This window comes from Hydra viridissima, unplaced genomic scaffold (genome assembly GCF_058129835.1).
Source record: "Hydra viridissima isolate aposymbiotic clone 2 unplaced genomic scaffold, HvirCarnegie_v1 scaffold_5, whole genome shotgun sequence".
In the NCBI taxonomy this organism is placed as follows: Eukaryota; Metazoa; Cnidaria; class Hydrozoa; order Anthoathecata; family Hydridae; genus Hydra; species Hydra viridissima.
In genome coordinates this window covers 6001191-6018225 of record NW_028324304.1, presented here as the reverse complement: position 1 = coordinate 6018225, position 17035 = coordinate 6001191, and the positions used below count along the sequence as shown (strand labels likewise).

Sequence of the window (17035 nt, the reverse complement as noted above, 5' to 3'; positions counted from 1 at the left end):
GTATAGGTAGTAAAGATCTGTTTTTATTCCCAAGATAACAATAAGAACTAATAAGTATGAACTAATAAATTAGGTTTATACAAAAATATTTTTGAGCATCAAAGTTCGTATTTAAATATGAAAAATTTACCTTCTTTTAATTTTTATATTTCAGATTTTTTACATAAATCAACAATAAAAGGTTTACTCTGCCATTCTCCACTTTCTCTGTTGAATATAACCCTATATTTTACGATACTTTTACAATACGTTAAACAAAAACAAAAAGATCATTGTTAATAACGTTGATTCTTCGATGAAGCTGCGTTGGAAAGAGGAGTTTCACAAATTTCTGAAGTGACTTGTGCAACTGAATCAGAAGCAAATTCAAAATCATATCTACGCTGATACACCGCTTAAGATGATAATTCTAAATATTCAAGTAGGGAAATGCCTGGTTCTGTAATAATTTTATTATTCATCAGTTTTAAAATTTTTGTAAACTCTATCTCTTCAAACTCCTTGCAACCGTTTTAATCTTTTTCAACTTGTTTTTTTCTTCCATCCTAATTTGGATGGTCCAAAATTGATGTATGGCAAATTTACAGAATGTGCGTGTATTTAGGAGGAAAAAAAATCAAGTGAACTCTCCGGTCCCTACACTATTTAAATAAATTAATATTAATGTGACTTGGATGATTGTCTAAGAATATGAAAACAGGACAATTCCTCGTTGATTCCCTGAAAAGAAAATGAGCGTTTGTTTTACCATCCAGTTTGCCAGTTTGAGTGAATAGAAACTCACCATTTACAGTTCAAGAAAGATATGCAAAATCTCATATCTGAGTAAACTTTTCTTTTAAAATGATTTAGATTTTTAACATAGAAATAATACCTCCTAACAGCAGGCAGTGATTTTTTCATGAAAGACGCAAAAACAGCTAGTAAATTAACTTTCTAAACTGTTTTTGCATCTTTATTTGAAAGAACTCTTGCTCATACTTGGGTTCAATTCAAAATTTGTCTCATCAACACAGTAAAAAACATCTGAACAATCAAGGACATGCAAACCATTCTTTTTAAAAATAAAAATTTGAAAATCTTTAAAAAACCTCTGCTCTACTAATTGATTTAGGTGTACGAAGAACTATTCCAGGATCCCTTTTAAGAAATAATTTTGACCCAAAATTCAGTTACAGGTTCATTTTTAAAATGAGGAGTACTGAAGATTTGCCAAATATTCGCACGTTTGAAACAACCTTAGTTAAATCATCCTTCGTTTTAGGATCGTTCAAATCAGATTCACGACCCCATTTATCTAATTTTACTTCTTTATTTTCAGGATCAGTTTTCTTCAGACCTTCGCCATACTTTTTGAAGGCAGCATAAACTGATAAATTTCTTTCAGAAACTTTTTGTAAGGCCTCCTTTTGAAGGAAGCACTTAATACTTCTTAAATTTCTGAGATACAGCTTCAATTTTTTGCTTTCTCTTCTTCAAAACTGACACAATTTTCTATGATTACAGTGAATCACTTAAAGTGTTTTTAAATTTTGTAAAGTACAATTTACATTATATCTCTTTCGACAGTTTTTTCGTACCACAGCGCAGATTATTGTTAAAACTGCAATGAGCTGGTAAATTATAATACACTTTTTTTTTTATAAAAAAAGGTTTGAAATGTCAGTACGATGTGAAGAAAAGACCATTTCGTCAGGTTTTATTTTTCTTTAACAATGTTTTGAATTATGTCCCAAAATAGTGATGTGATGCGAAAGTGTGGAATGCGAAGTGATGTGAAATAGCAATTCAGTATTTTCCAAACCCACCCAGCAAACATCGAGTCTAAAAAAGACGTCTTTTAGATGTATAAAAAACGTCCTATACGTCTAAAAGACATATTTAAGACGTCTTTTTTAGACTAAATGTTTGCTGGGCAAAGGCTCAAGGAAATAGTACAAACGAAAATGCAGTTCTTTAGTAATTGTGCAAAACATTTATTAATTTGTAAAACATTAATGCATTTTTATATTTTGTATATATTTTTTTACTAGATTTCTTTTTCTCTAGTTCAAAATTTCAAAGTTCAATCGCATCAAAAGAAAAAAAAAAGCAATTTTTATTACATACTAACATTTATCATCGGATGAATCGTACGAAGAGTTCGACGAATTGGAACCTAAGGTATTTTCATTGTTACAAAGAATTTTACTTCCAACCTGATATAGGATGATAATAAAGGCGAGACAATTAAATTCAGAACTTCCAATGGTAATTTCCCGGTTAGTTTCTCCTAATTGGCACTTCTTTGTGGGAGTTGATGACAGGACCGGATGTAACCAAAAGCATTTTAGGAAAATCTATATTTCCAGAAGAAATTATTCTGATGTGGTGCCCGGGGAATTAAATTTTAAGAATAGAAAGTTAGCGTGTCATTTAGAGTTGAATGCTAACTGCTCAGGGAAGTGTTTAATTCCACAAAAAATTATATTTTAGAAAAATAAAAACCTAAATCTTCAAAGCTGTGCAGAGAGTGTTTGCTCGAGAAAGAAGAGCGCTCATGAGCGCTTTATTCATTTAAATCTGATGCTTGAATTGACTATTCCTCTTGCAAGAGGAATAGTCAATTCAATCATCAGATTTAAATGCCGTCAGGTTGTTATGGAATTAATAGATCTAATCATACGTGCGAAATCTGTGGGATCATCTAGATCGAAGCATTCGATTTGTGTATTTTCAGTGGTTAGTTCTTTTATCGTATGCTGATCTTTCTTTTTTCGTTAAATGGATTTGTGGTAAAAATCTTTTTGTTTAAGCATTATTGCATAATTAAGTTCACTCAATTAAGTTTTTTTTAAATAAATTTCTGACGCGATTTTTCGTTGTACAAAAAACGAACTTTTGCTGATTTTGTTTCCAATACCTTGTTCCTTGTTTTAAAAAGTTTATTGTTAAATTTTATGGACGTTTTTTACAACTATAAATATGTTGTTTTTACATTTTTTTAAAACTTGTTTTCTCTGCCCAGCAAGCACATAACGTTGAAACAACGTTGAAATAACGTTGATCAACGTCGATCAACGTTATTTCAACGTTGTGTGCTTGCTGGGTGGGTTCATTTTCAAATAGATTTTCATTAATTACTTTTGAACATCGTTTAAAGTAATGAATAGGATAACATTGCAATTGTTCTTTTCTTTATTCCATATTTTGTTGGCTCATATAATTTTATCTAGCAAATATTTGTTATGATGTATTTCAAATTTCTAAGAAAGGAGGTGCAGCTATGAGATTTAATTTTCAAAGGTATTGCGTAACGTAACGAATAAATCTTCATCTTTGCGTCATAAAAATGACGATTTTTTGTTGCGTTAAATGTATTGCCATGTTTTATCAACCGTTTGCCGTGTTTTTTGCCAATAATACAAGTGCATACCTTGTGCGCAGATTACAAAACAACAAAAGAGTAAAGAAGGAGAAATCAAACAAACTTCTTTAAATGTTTGTTGAGGATGTTTACAAAGTTTTTTGTTTTTTTTTGTCCAACTTTTATTTCTGCCTCGGTTTTCAATCACTCAAAAGTTCAAACGCAAACACGTCTAATACTAATACGAAGTGTATACAAAAAAACAAATCTATTTATAACTATTTAAGCCGATTTTAATTGCTTTTATTACAAGCGTCAACAGCGTGGTCTTATTTTAATAAAAAATGCCCGACTTATGTTGCACTTTCCGTGTTGGTTACGTAATATTACTTTGATAAGCAAACACCTTTTAAACGTATTTTGAAAAACCAGAAATTAACTCTCCAAGAAAGTAAACGAAAGAAAATTAGGAGATTATTTTTAAAACTGGTATAACAAGGTAATTAAAATTTGAGCAAGTAAGTTAACATTTACGCACTGTTCAAATTTAACTTATGTAAGCTTTGTTCCTATTGCATAACATAGGGCTGTTTACAAGCTAATATTTGCGACAGTTTATTCATAAAATGACTTAACTATTAGCTATTACAAATGTCTGATGACCAATCCGTTCAAACTAGAATTATCTTTGCAAAACTACACTCAACAGAAACTGAGAGATTTTAGAGTTTAAAAGTTGCTCCCTTATGATTACTTATTACTTAAATATATTAATATGCCAAGATATTTTTAAAGGCTAAAGAGATACTTTAAATCTTCCTGTCAAAAATCTTACGCTTAATTAACGCTATGTATTCTGTTATACTCGCCGTAGTCGTTTATTTGAAACAATTTTAACGATTACAAATTTCAAAATCTACAATTAAAATTACAAATTTAACGAACAATTTTCAAACCGCGTGGAACCTTTAGAATAACCAAACCATATTGAGCAGAAAATAAAGGTCGTTGCTACTTAAAGCGCAATGCGCTCAATACAATCATATGCTACTCGGAGCGCAACCTTTGTACGCATGAGCTTAATTTTTTTTTTTTTTAAATCTTGTTGATGTTAACCCTTTTCCCATCCCTATCCCTAACCCTAACCGCCTATCTAACCAGCTTTATTGTGAAATATAAATCGCACTATTATAATAAAATATATGCGCATGCGTGTACAATAATGCGCTCTGAGCAGCTTATGGCTGTGTAGAGCGCATTGCGCTCTACGAAGACACTTCGGAAAATAAACACAGAAGAAAAAAAAATGAAATAAGCAAGCATACAGCTTTTCATTCATACCCCATTTTTCAAATCTACTGAATATAAACGTAGTTATGAGAAAATACCCGAAAACCTTTCATTCCCAAACCTTTTTTAAAATTAACTGTTACAAAAAGTGTTTTCTTAACGATTATTTTGACGGCTGCGATTGGCTTCTTTAATAAGAGATTTAGAACTCCTTGACAAGGAGATCTCCAAATTCCTATAGAATTTAAAAGAGATTTTGAAATGAAGCAATTTGTAATATAAAAAATATATTTTATTAGTTTTTCATGCATTTTTTTGGTTTACAATTTTGAAATTTTGACATTTCACTTGATCACAGCACGAACTATAGCGAAAATCCCGGCAGCTAATCCACCTGAAGTAAGAAAAAAAATCAACAAACCGATAAAAATAATTTTTTGGACATTAAACTAACTCTTAAATCACGAACAAACAAAATGTTAAATGTTATTACGATCAAATCGACCATACCTGTTATTGGCATAGTTACTATCCATGAAACCACGATGCCTCCAAACAACGACCAATCAACAACTTCTTTGGATCTCACACGACCTACCATAACAACCGAACCAACTTTGCAATGCGTGGTAGATATAGGAATCCCTAGATTTGATGCTAGTAGAACAGTGAGCGCAGATCCGATCTCTATCGCAAAACCACTGTAAACAAAAACACAAGTTAAACACGAAGAAAACGCGAAGAAAACGCAAGTAAACGCGAAACAAAACCGTGTACCTCGATGGTGTAATTGGCGATAGATTCTCACCAATAGTTTTTATTACGCGTCGGCCCCAAATGCACAAACCGATGACAATGCCAACTCCCCCATATATAAGAATCCATATAGGCGTTTGTGCTTTTTCAGACACTTTTCCTGATTGATATATCAGCCATAGCGATATGACAGGTCCAATTGCATTGCTGCAAAAATTAAATTATTTAAGTATGGCAATGTTGATTTCTCTTAAAATGTAACAGTTCTAATAGCATTTTTTTTTTTTTAAGAATTATCATGATACTAACGAGGTTGATTTGAAAAATTTGCGGCCTAAGATGTAAGTGGCAGTTGTATTTTAAATTTTCATCGTGGATTGTAAAGTACCATCATATACATAGCCCCAAAATTTGTAATATCTTAAACAATTTTTCCTAAAACATCATTTTTGGACAAAATGCTTAACGTTAATTATAAAATATTGTACGGTGATAAACTTTTTAGTTAAAGGTCACCAACGGAAATTTTTAATGAGTTGAAAAAAACAAACAGTCAAATTTAAACGTGGTCTTTAAATTCAGATGATCCGCATAGTATACATCCGAAATTGAAATTGAAACTGCAGCATTATCAAATGAAGTTCATCGAAATTCAGAGCAACCATATTGATAAATATAAAAACGATTTAAAAATGAAAACTGTTTTCTTTTACGCTTCACAAAATTTTATAAGTCGCAAATTTTCCTTTATACTTCACAAAATTTCATAAGTCGCAAATTTTTCAAATAACCATCATATTATGAGCAACACTTTGATGTTACCTGACATCATTTCCGCCATGTGCAAACGAACCAAATGTGGCTGTTAAAATTTGGAGATATTTAAAGAGCTGTGCAGAACATGGATCATCATGATTCAAACTCTCTGTTTCTTTTGGCTGTACCATTATATCAACATAACTAACAACTGAACGTGTGGATTGTGAGCGTACTTTACTACCAGCTAATTCCCAATTGTCAGTTGAATGGTCAGTAATAACTTTATCTTTGGTCTTTTCAACCTGATCTTCATAAGAAAACACAAAAAGTTCACATTTATTCCAAGATTAGCAAATAATATAAGTAGCAATTACAAAAACAGTTTCATTTCAGTCAAAAATCTCATTTCATTCAACATTATCATGCTTGTTAACTTTATAAAATTTGATTGGTTCAACTTGTATTTTAAGTCTTTTTTTAGTTAAAATACTATCCAAAAATTTAAAAAAAAAAAAAATATTGAGCAGCTTAAAAAGATTCAGATACTTACAAGTTGCTTTTGCATCTTCATTATAAACAATTTTTCGTTTTAACCATGGATTAAAAAATACTCTGACAAAAATTGAAAGCAACAATGCTATGCCAAGGCAAACAAGCAGAATTTGCCACCAAGTTAAAACAGCCAATTTAAAAACTAAATATGCAAAAAGTATATTATATAAACATAAAAAGTATAAATGCTTTTACAAAGTATCATCAAATTTTTCAACAACAAAAAAAAACACACCATCAGCATTGCTGTAAACAATTGAAAAGAGATTAATAAACAGGGTTGCCCCAAACAAAAATGGAAGGGAAAATAAACCACTCTTCAATGGATCAGTCTAAAGAAACATCACAAAAAAATTGGAAAAAGAACAAACCTACCACCTCAAAATATAAACAAATTATGGAATAGTTTAATGAAAAAGGTAATGCATTGTAAAAATGAAAACATGCATTTATAAGCATAGTCAACTGTTGCAGAAATGAAAACTTACACTTTTAAGGATGAGCTTATTAATTGCAATAAATATTAGACTTGATACAATACCAGAAAGAAGTGGAGATATTACCCACGATGCAGCTATAAGAAAAAGAAACATAAAAATTAGAAATATAGTATTTAAACTTATAAATTTCTATATAATTATTGTTATTAATAAACTCCTATATTGTTAATAAATCCTACATTTTTGTAAAAATTAGATACCAATTTTTCCAAACTCTTTCCATTGAATCCCTTTGGCACCAAGAGCTACCAAGGCATATCCAATTGTTGCTCCAACAATACTGTGGGTACCTTAAAATAAAGTAAGTATAGATTCAAAAGAAACATTTACATAAATAAATTTTAAAGTTGCTTAGTAACTATTGGGGATAGAAATAAGAATTGAGGGATTTACAAAAGGTGACATAACTAGCAATAAATTGCATCGGACCATCATACAGCTACATTCATGTTGAAGCTTTATCATTTCCTGTCAAGTTTTTCCTATCCTGTCAAGTTTTTCCTGTCAAGTGTCAAGTTTTTGGAATGTAAGCACAATACTTTCTTTGTGCTGCCCAAATGAGAATTAGCATGGTTGGCCATGCCAACCCTTTGTGCTAACAAAACACAGTTTATGGGAAGGAACTGCAAAAAGTGCACTGATTTTTTGTTTTATTGTGGAGAAAAGTGCAGCAGATGGATATCAACTGCTGCACAAAAAAATACTAAAACCAGTACTCACATGTTTTTATTGGCGAGTCCATCAAGAAAAACATGTCAGTACTGCTTCTAGCATTTTTGAAACCAGCAAAAAAAGAACATGAAGGGAGGCCAGTAAAGTATAATGAGGTTGGGTTTTTGGACCAAGATTCATGCCAAACTTGTGGGATAAGCTTGGCCATGTATCAGCTTTAACATCAAGACTGAATACTCAAGGTAAGAAGCCAATGCTGCTCAGCTGGAGGCATCAGGTCAGAGTGATCTACTGTGAGTTACTTCAGCCTAATAAAACCATCACTGGCTCTTTGCATCCATTGGTGTTAGTTACATTCCTTTGTCACTAACACCAATTGAAACTCAATTGGCCAAAAGACATGACCATATGATCTTTCAGCACAACAACACTTGGCTGCATGTTGCGAAAGTTGTCAAGGACACTTTGGAAGCACTTCAATGGGATATCCTACCCCACCTGCAATATTCACCAGATATTGTTCTTATCAGTTGTTCCAGCTGATGACTAATGGCCTAGCCAAGCAGCACTTTACTTCTTTTAAAAATTGAGCTGATTCTTTGATTACCTTTAAGTCAAGAAATACTTTAACCCTTTTCAGTTGGTCTTTCATTTTTTGGTTTTCAATAAATCGTTTAGTTTTATATGCTTCAAACTTTTATAGAATTGATACCAAACATAGGGAAAACCTTAAAATTATCTTTTTTGATACAAAATTTTCACCATGATGCATTTTTGTAAAAAAAAAAGTTTTAAATGTTTGAATTTTTTTTTTATTCAAAACAAACTAAAGTTAATAAAACCTTTTTCAACTTAAAGTTAATAAAACTTTATTTCAATTTTAAAAAGCAAAAATTTTACCTTTCTTCTTAAGAATATCTTTAAAGATTCATTCAGCTCAAAATGTAAAAACCTTTTAAAATGCTAACTTTATGCTAAATATTCATTTCATTATAAATGTAAGTCTTACCTGATACTGGTAGATTTAAAAAAGTTGCAATAATCAGCCATACACTTGTACCAGTTAATGCACTTAATGCTCCAGCCATGGCAAGTTGTTCTGTACCATTGAAAGAATCAATACTTATTATGCCTTTGCGAATTGTATCTGCAATAAAAAACATGGAAAGTTACACATACACAAAACAGGAACCAAGTTGCTTTATACAATATTTTTACATAAACATAAACTTTTATGTTAATGATCACAACAGTACCTGTCACCTTCGAACCTATTAAAATTGCACCAGCCAGTTCAAATATGCTGGCAATAATGCAGGCCTGGACCAATGTTAATACTTTAGACCCAACTGATGTTCCAAAAGAATTGGCCACATCATTTGCACCAATGCCAAAGGCAAGAATGAAAGCAATTACAAATCCAACCACCACAATCCAAAGATATGTGCTATCTTCTGGTTCAATCATCTTTGGCACCTATTTACTAAAAAAAAAGAGAAGAATTTGAGAAAAGATAAAATCAATATGTGTGCACTTGATTATTTTAAATGACCTTTATTTAAAATTCTAACATAAAGTTCTATTTAAAAAAAAGGTTTTAGAGATAAAAGCTTACATTAACAAACTCAACTTGATGAATAGGAGAAAAATTGATAATGGTTAAGAGTAGTTTTACATCAGCTTATTTATTCCCTTAAATGTGTGCTTTAGTCATGAAGAAGGCTTCATTTATGAAAAAGGTTTCATTCATAAAAAAAGGTTTCATTCATTAAAAAGGCTTCATTCAAGAAAAAGGCAGTCTGGAATAAAATGAAATAAATAAAAATTTTGAAAAGAAAGTAACACTTAGAAATGTTATGCAGTGCAGCTTGTGAAAAAAGGAAGTGTTAATTTTTGCAAAGAAAGTTGAGGTTGCAACTCAAATAACTGAAATAATCAAGGGCAAAAATCATTAAAAACTCAATTTAGTAATGAAATTTCATGATAACTTCAGCCAACCTGTTGGAAATTTTTTTTCTTTTCAGTCCCTAAGAAATAATGAAATTTTGAGTTAATTTACAGAATTATTGAGTAAAACAGTCATTTCAACAGATTGCCAAACATATACATTTTACTTGATATATTGTAATGCATATTAACTAGCTATTTGCCAAACTGAGTATGAGCCAACGCTAAAACTTTGATGCATTATACTAAGGTTTGAAGACATTGTGGGTTATTTAAATTGTGAAAATATCAAAGTTAATAAAAGAAGAAATTTTAATTTCGATTACATTAGCTAATTCAAATATTTGAGAAGATGCTTGAGTTATATATTACTAAGATATATTATGATATATTACTAAGTAATTCATTTATTTACTGTACCACTAATTCCCCAGGAGCCTGTTTTTTATAAGCATATAAACAAATACTTGCTTATTCTTTTCCAGCTGCTAAGTTTTCTTAGTTTCAAATTTGATTTTCAGATCTAATTTTGCTATTAGGTCTAGTGTTTTCTTTTATCTCATTTCTGAAAATTAACAACTTGATATTTCTCATAATAACATTATCAAAGCTTGTGATTCTTTTAATAGCAGAAATTATAGACCTTTTGAAAACTAACTACACAGTAATGCTCCAGAATGCTACTTGCGACAACAATGCAAGAATATTACAGGAGCATTAATGTTTAAAATTACATACCTTTATTTGATTTTTACAATCAACCAGATGGAACAGAATTTCATTTAGCTGTTGAAAGTAGCTGTCTTAATAGCCATTTAATTTCCTGCCAGTTCTTGAAATTTTAATAAAAAGATCAACTAAACTGCAACCAAAGCTTCCATAAATAGGCCAAAAAAATCTTTATTTTTTAAGCAAAATGAGGAAAATGTCTTAACTTGAGATAATACATGCAATTCACTGATCTGCTCATCCATCTTCATAATCAACATGAATATCTTAGTTTAAGTGCTAAAGTATACTTAAAAAGACGTTCTCAACCAATCTGTTTAGTAGTAGAGTTGCATTCATTGAAGCTGAATTGAGTTGTAACATAATTTTGTATTTTGTTTTTCTGTTTGAGTATATATTTTATAATTTATGTAAACACAAAACAAAGAGACTTGTTTAGTTGATATTAGTATTTTCTTTAGTCACTGTGCATTAAAAAAAAAAAAAAAAAAAAAGACATGAACATAGTGGTAGTTGACTCAGCTTATATTTGTCCCTATTTTAAGCCCATTATACAGGAAATACCTAAAGTGGTTTGAAGTTATTTTTAAATATATCAAGCTTAATTGCTAATAAAAATCTTTTTGATATTCAAAAGCTAAAACCTCTTTAAAGAAGTTTTAGGAACAAAAAAATATATAGATATTTTAATACCATTTCATATCATATCTATTAAGTTATGTCATCTCAATCTATTTAGTTATACACAAATACCCTACCTTTGTTATAACTTTGCTTCGTTCAAATGAATTTTACAAGTATATATTTATATATATAAAGTACCCTTGACTTTAATTTTTTTTAACTTTACGTGACTAAATGCCATTAGTGCTGAAGTGTTTATTTGAATTGTATATACAGTTTAAATATGTTATATATCAATCTATATATTTGTTTACTCAGTTCTTTAAATAACAAATATGTATTTTGAATAAAAATACACCTTTCTACAATAGGGTAAACTTAAATAAACAACTTGAAGTGATGGTTGACGGTTTTTTGCTTTATATATTTAATACAATTCATATTCCATATATATGTCAAATGTAATAAAAAAAGTTACAATCAACAGTACAATAATCAACGGTAAGCAAATATATGTTGTTAAAATATATCTTTACATGTTCGTTAAAAACAATTTTTTTTGGTAGGATTGGCTCTTAAATTCTAGAAATCTGAATTTTCTATGATTTCCGTTTGATAATGTGAAGCAAAATTTTTAAAATTTTCCGCCGGTTGCTGGTTGAATAATACAGAAACAAAAACACAAGTGACAACTGAACATGTACTATGTATAAAATTCACAGAGTAACTTATTTAAATGCCTTTGTGTGTTTTATGTAATGAAAAGTTTTTAACTTAAAATTGGTAATAATGAAGAATGTTACACATATAACCAGATATATGGCATTCTATATCAGGGCAATTCCATTTTTATCATTTAAAATAGGTATAGATGAGGAAAATTCTGTGGCTAAAACTAAGAATAATTGGTATAACTTTTTTTAATCAAAAATAAAAATTGGTTTGGGGAAGTACATTTTTCTATCAAAAAAGAAAGATTGCAAGTTAAACTAATCGCTTTTTTAGCGCACTGTACGAAACTGTAAACACAAAATTGTTGTTATAAACTATTTTTAATAGATTCAGCAAATAAAAATTTAATATCAGTAGATTTTATAGCTTATACATTTAGTATTTTTATATTGAATTGCTCATTATGTTTTGTAATTATTGCCATTATTCCTTTGATAATTTTTTTTTTGTCAATAATTAGTTTTAAAGGCATAAAATGCGTAAATTTAACTAAAATATAAAAAAATATACATCGATACTCCGTCAATATTTTCTACTATGCAACTAAATATATTTTTCAAATAGATACCTTCTCGGTTAGCATAACTACCAGAAGATCTTTCTGTTAGCAATCATCCCACGTGAACATTAAACTCCCCTTGATACACGAGAGAAGCATAAAGAACAAAACTCGAGATACTTTTTTAAAAGAGTTTTGTACGCTGAGCATGAAAATTCAAAAGGGAATTAACCCCTCTTTTGAATTTCGATTTGTTGCTTGATTTATCTGCATGTAAATGTGAACTGCCTGTGGCTTAACGTAATGATTGGGTATCGTAAAAACTTTTTTGTTATCTTAACTTACTTTGAGACAATTTTTTACATAGTTTATTCTCATATGTGGATAATATTTAACAATTAAAATATAACATTTCTGCAGACTGCTTAGATGTGATATTGAAGACTGCAATTTAAAAAAAAAAAAAAAAAAAAAGTTATGCGTTTATGATGAAGAAAGAAAGTTATTTAACAATATAATTTTTAGATTATACTAAAATTTAGTTGATGATTACCAAAAATGGATAGTTTTTTTTAAAAAAACTAAATACCAGCGAATGAAAGGGAGTACTTAAAAGACCAAAGAGCTAAAAAAGGTGGGAAAGGGTCAAATTTCAGATCGGCAAATTTGATCAAAAAGAAGAATTAAATATGAAGAGAAATCAGGTAAAGGAACATTGAATAAACAAAAATCTTGTGTTGAAAGTCTTTACGATTCGAATTTAAAGGTCAGTATGAATATGTGTATATAGGTTGATTATTATTTTTTCATTTTATTTTTATATGATTTTTTTTTTTTTTTAAAAGAAGTGTCTTCTCATTCTTAACTTTTATAGTATTTTATACTTAAGTATTCCTCCTCTACTGGTACTTAATGTGAGTTTATCAGCAATATTAGGTTAACGGAATTAATGGTGTGTACATGGCCACCGAGAGGGGGGGGGGTGGATGGGGAAGATTGCCGGGGCCCCGCGTGTGTACAAACAATTTTTTAAATTAATTTTTAAAATATTTAAATAGTTTTGACTTTTAAAAGATTTAATTAACTTTTATTTTTCATTTACAATGACCAGAGCACGCTTCTTTTAGTCCTGAGTATGTAATTGATCATAATGAGGGCCCCTTAAGAAAACTTCCCCGGGGCCCGAAATTTCTCTCGGCGGCCATGGGTGTGTAATGGAATTGCGCGGAAGAAATTACGTAAAGCGGATATTGACGTATTTTCCTTGAAATGTTGTAAATATAGTTTTGAGCGATTTATATTATGAGCATATTTGAGACATTCTGTAAAGTGTAAATTAAACGCGAAACTTATGTGGAGGGAGAGTTTTTTTAGAAGAAAAAATGTAGAACTGCAACGTTGTGTATTTAAAATTCAAATAGTTTTAAATCTATTTCATTTTTTTTTTAGTATGATAGTCAATCTTCTGATGACAATACTTGTAATGGTGGTAGCGAAAATGTTGAAAACCACGAAAATGTTGAAAGCCACGAAAATGTTGAAAACCACGAAAATGTTGAAAGCCACGAAAATGTTGAAAGCCACGATCCAGAGCTTTATAAAGAAATTTTTATTTCATAAAATTTCAAACCCTTGCCTAACTTTGCCAAAGCAATAATGCGTGTAATGAAAGAAGTAACAATGCTACCGCTCATTTAGCTCCAGGATTTTGACTCATTGACTCATTGGCTCATTTTGACTCATTGAGGCATAGTAACAGTTACTTATAGAGCTAATACTATTACAGAAAAGAAAGTTTTTAATGAGAAGATTTGAATGGGAGAGTAACAGGACATCGAACATAAGAAAGAGATTTTTTTTTTAATGAAAAGTTATTGGAGCTGATATAAAAGATAAAGAAATGCTTGTTCACAAAACTGATTACAATTTAAAAGCCAGACCAATAATAATACCAGGAATTGAAAAAGAAGAACATCTTACATTTCTGCAGAAAGTGGAATGAAGGTATGTTTGACGCATAAAATTATTATGAATGGAACTGGAGCTACTAAAGCAAACTTAGCTAATGAAGTTGTAGAAGAATTTAACAGCATGGAAACTCTTGAAGCTGTGGTTCTTGACAACACAAGTTCAAATACTGGTGCAGATAATTTTCAGCTAGAATAAGCTATAATTAGAAAATTACATTTAATGGAATGTCAACTCCACCAAAATGAACTGCCATTTAGACAAGTAATTTCATGGAAAAAATACATAAAGGCGTAATTTGTTCATTTGTTTCAAAAGATTCCATACATGAACTTATATAATAAGTTTTTCGACAATAAAGTCAGAAATTCAATAATTTTTAGAAAATCTGTTATTTCTGATTTAAACAATGATCAAAGAAAACTGTAAGAATATACTTTTGGAATAGGTGCAAGCTGAGTCTCATAATAATATGCAACTACAAAATCTGGACCTGTGAACCGTGCAAGATGGTTGACATTTGTGTTACGCATTATCTATAAATACACTAAAGAGGAAAATTCATCCAAAGTGGTTTGCTTTAAAAAAGCTCAGGTCATTATAAAGATTAACCAAAAATTCCTTTCAAAATGATTGAGCTTACTAAACTAAAAAGCTTTAAAGTTTTTTTAATTTTAAAAAGCTTTAAAATTTTTTTAATTTTTCAAAATTCAAAAGTTTAAATACTCAAAATAAGAATTTAAGAAAACTTTAGGAAATTAGTTAAATGAGGGAAATTAAAAAATTTGTCTTAAGATTCGAAATCCAAAACAATTATAAAGATAAAAGTTTTACTGATTTAATACAAATATCTCAAATTGAAGTGGAACTACATACCCAGCCGGCACATCTAGTTTCACTTTCGGAATTTAAACTCTTAAAGACACGTGTTCGTCACGATCCAGACCTAACCAAAAAAACACGTTGATTTCACGGGAAGTTTTACTGAAGTTTAACACGTTTCTTATGAAGTATCAAACACGTGTTTATTGAGGTTTTCAATACGCGTCTTATAAAGGTTTCAAGCACGTAATAAATAAGGTTTCAGTATGGAATTTAAATCTTGAACAAACACGTGTGCTAGATGGTCTGAGTAAGCCAAAAATAGATAGATTTTACGAAAGTTTTGATAAATTTTGACACATGTTTATACTAAAGTATTAATGACGCATTAAAGTCTTATACTTAAAATAACTGTAATTATTTAACATATAACTATATTTTTTGAAAAATATTTCCCTTAATGTACTCTGAGTATACTGTTGAACCCTAGAGAAAATGTAAAATGAAGCAGCAGTAGCTTTCGCGCAGAGAACACAACTTTACAATTTTAAATCTTCTTTTCTCATTAAAACTCTGGTTAACAACAGTTTCGCCTTCAATTTATACTTTAAAAAATGCCTCAAATATGTTCATAAAAAAACCCGCTAAAACTACTTATATAAGTGATAGTAAAGGAAACTAAGTCAATTTCCACTTTCCGTGATTGCTTCCACGCGTAATGTAATTACAGCTGCAAATCAATTTTTTAATATCGCATATTTTTATTAGTGGTTTCACAACCGTTACTAAAACCTATTATAATATTACACTACGATTCTGCAACGGTGAAACCATCCATAAAAACAAAATATTCTATAAAATATATCACAATTATAATTGGTGTTTCGGTAAATAATGCTAGTTTATTTCTCGGATTAAATACCAATTCTTGAAACGTGTCGCACTACTGTGCCGGCTGGACACTTCAATTTATTTTTCATCTAATGTAAGCAAAAGAATCTGGAAAATTTTAGGGGTTTCAAATTACGCGATTTTTTTTTATGAATAAATAAAACACATAACTTCCATCTATTTTCAAAAACTTTTTACTGGTAATTGAAGTATCAATTATGACATTTATACGCAAAAAAATATTTTACAAACGGCCTCCTCTTGCAGCTCCACAGACGTCCACTCTTTTGTTAAAATTTTCAATGAAATTTTGACATAACTAAGGCTGTATCTCATTGATAAAACGAATAGTTTCCTTAAGTTCAGGAATCGATTATTCTTGTAGACCTGGCTTTTCACGTAACCCCAAAGAAAATAATCCAGCGATAAATCACATAATCTTGGTGGCCAATTAACATCATCATTTCTGCTGATAACATGTCCAGGAAATTTGGTACGCAGTAAAGTGATTGTTTCATTAATGTAATGAAGTGTAGCGCTACCCTGTTGAAATCAAATGCCCTCTAGATCAATATTTATTGATTCAGACCACAAAAACTCGGTTATCATCCAAAGATATCGATCACCACTGACAGTTACAGCTTTACCAGCTGAATTTTCAAAGAAGTAAGGTCCAATTACACAGAGAGCTACGACTGTATTTCCAATTTTTCCAATCATCTAACGAACTGGTTTCTTGAAATGTTTTGATAATTCGACAAATTGTGTTAATGGATGTTTATCTACACCATAAAATCACGTAATTTTGTAAAAACACTTTTCACAGAACGTTGATTTTGTATCGTATACGAAGCCATTTTTATAAATGTCATACATCGCTTAAATGTAAAATACCTAAACAAGTTCAGTACGCCATTTAAATTTTATTTATTCTTTAAAAAAAATTGC

The 17035-nt window shown here is 30.1% G+C and overlaps 1 protein-coding gene and 1 long non-coding RNA gene across 4 annotated transcripts; one reads left to right on the top strand and one right to left on the bottom strand.

Annotated features, from left to right (window-relative positions):
• Nucleotides 1-4906: 4906 nt before the first annotated feature.
• Nucleotides 4907-15353, bottom strand: LOC145188892 (sodium-dependent phosphate transporter 2-like). 3 transcript variants are annotated; one of them, XM_090087753.1, is made up of 11 exons: nt 15251-15353; nt 9132-9358; nt 8885-9022; nt 7404-7493; nt 7192-7277; nt 6939-7035; nt 6702-6845; nt 6215-6458; nt 5414-5599; nt 5147-5337; nt 4907-5030 (listed from the first exon to the last, which is right to left on the bottom strand). In XM_090087753.1, the coding sequence occupies exons 2-11, from the start codon at nt 9340-9342 to the stop codon at nt 4981-4983; spliced, it is 1437 nt and encodes a 478-aa protein (XP_089943879.1). In that variant the 5' UTR covers nt 9343-9358; nt 15251-15353; the 3' UTR covers nt 4907-4980. The 3 variants fall into 3 exon arrangements, with proteins under 3 accessions (XP_089943879.1, XP_089943877.1, XP_089943878.1); XM_090087751.1 differs by lacking the exon at nt 15251-15353 and adding an exon at nt 11310-11447; XM_090087752.1 differs by lacking the exon at nt 15251-15353 and adding an exon at nt 10561-11045.
• LOC149888205 (uncharacterized) lies at nt 11619-14938 on the top strand. Its single transcript, XR_016452567.1, has 3 exons — nt 11619-11676; nt 12932-13172; nt 13856-14938. It is a non-coding gene; the product is annotated as an uncharacterized LOC149888205 (long non-coding RNA).
• Nucleotides 15354-17035: the final 1682 nt, after the last annotated feature.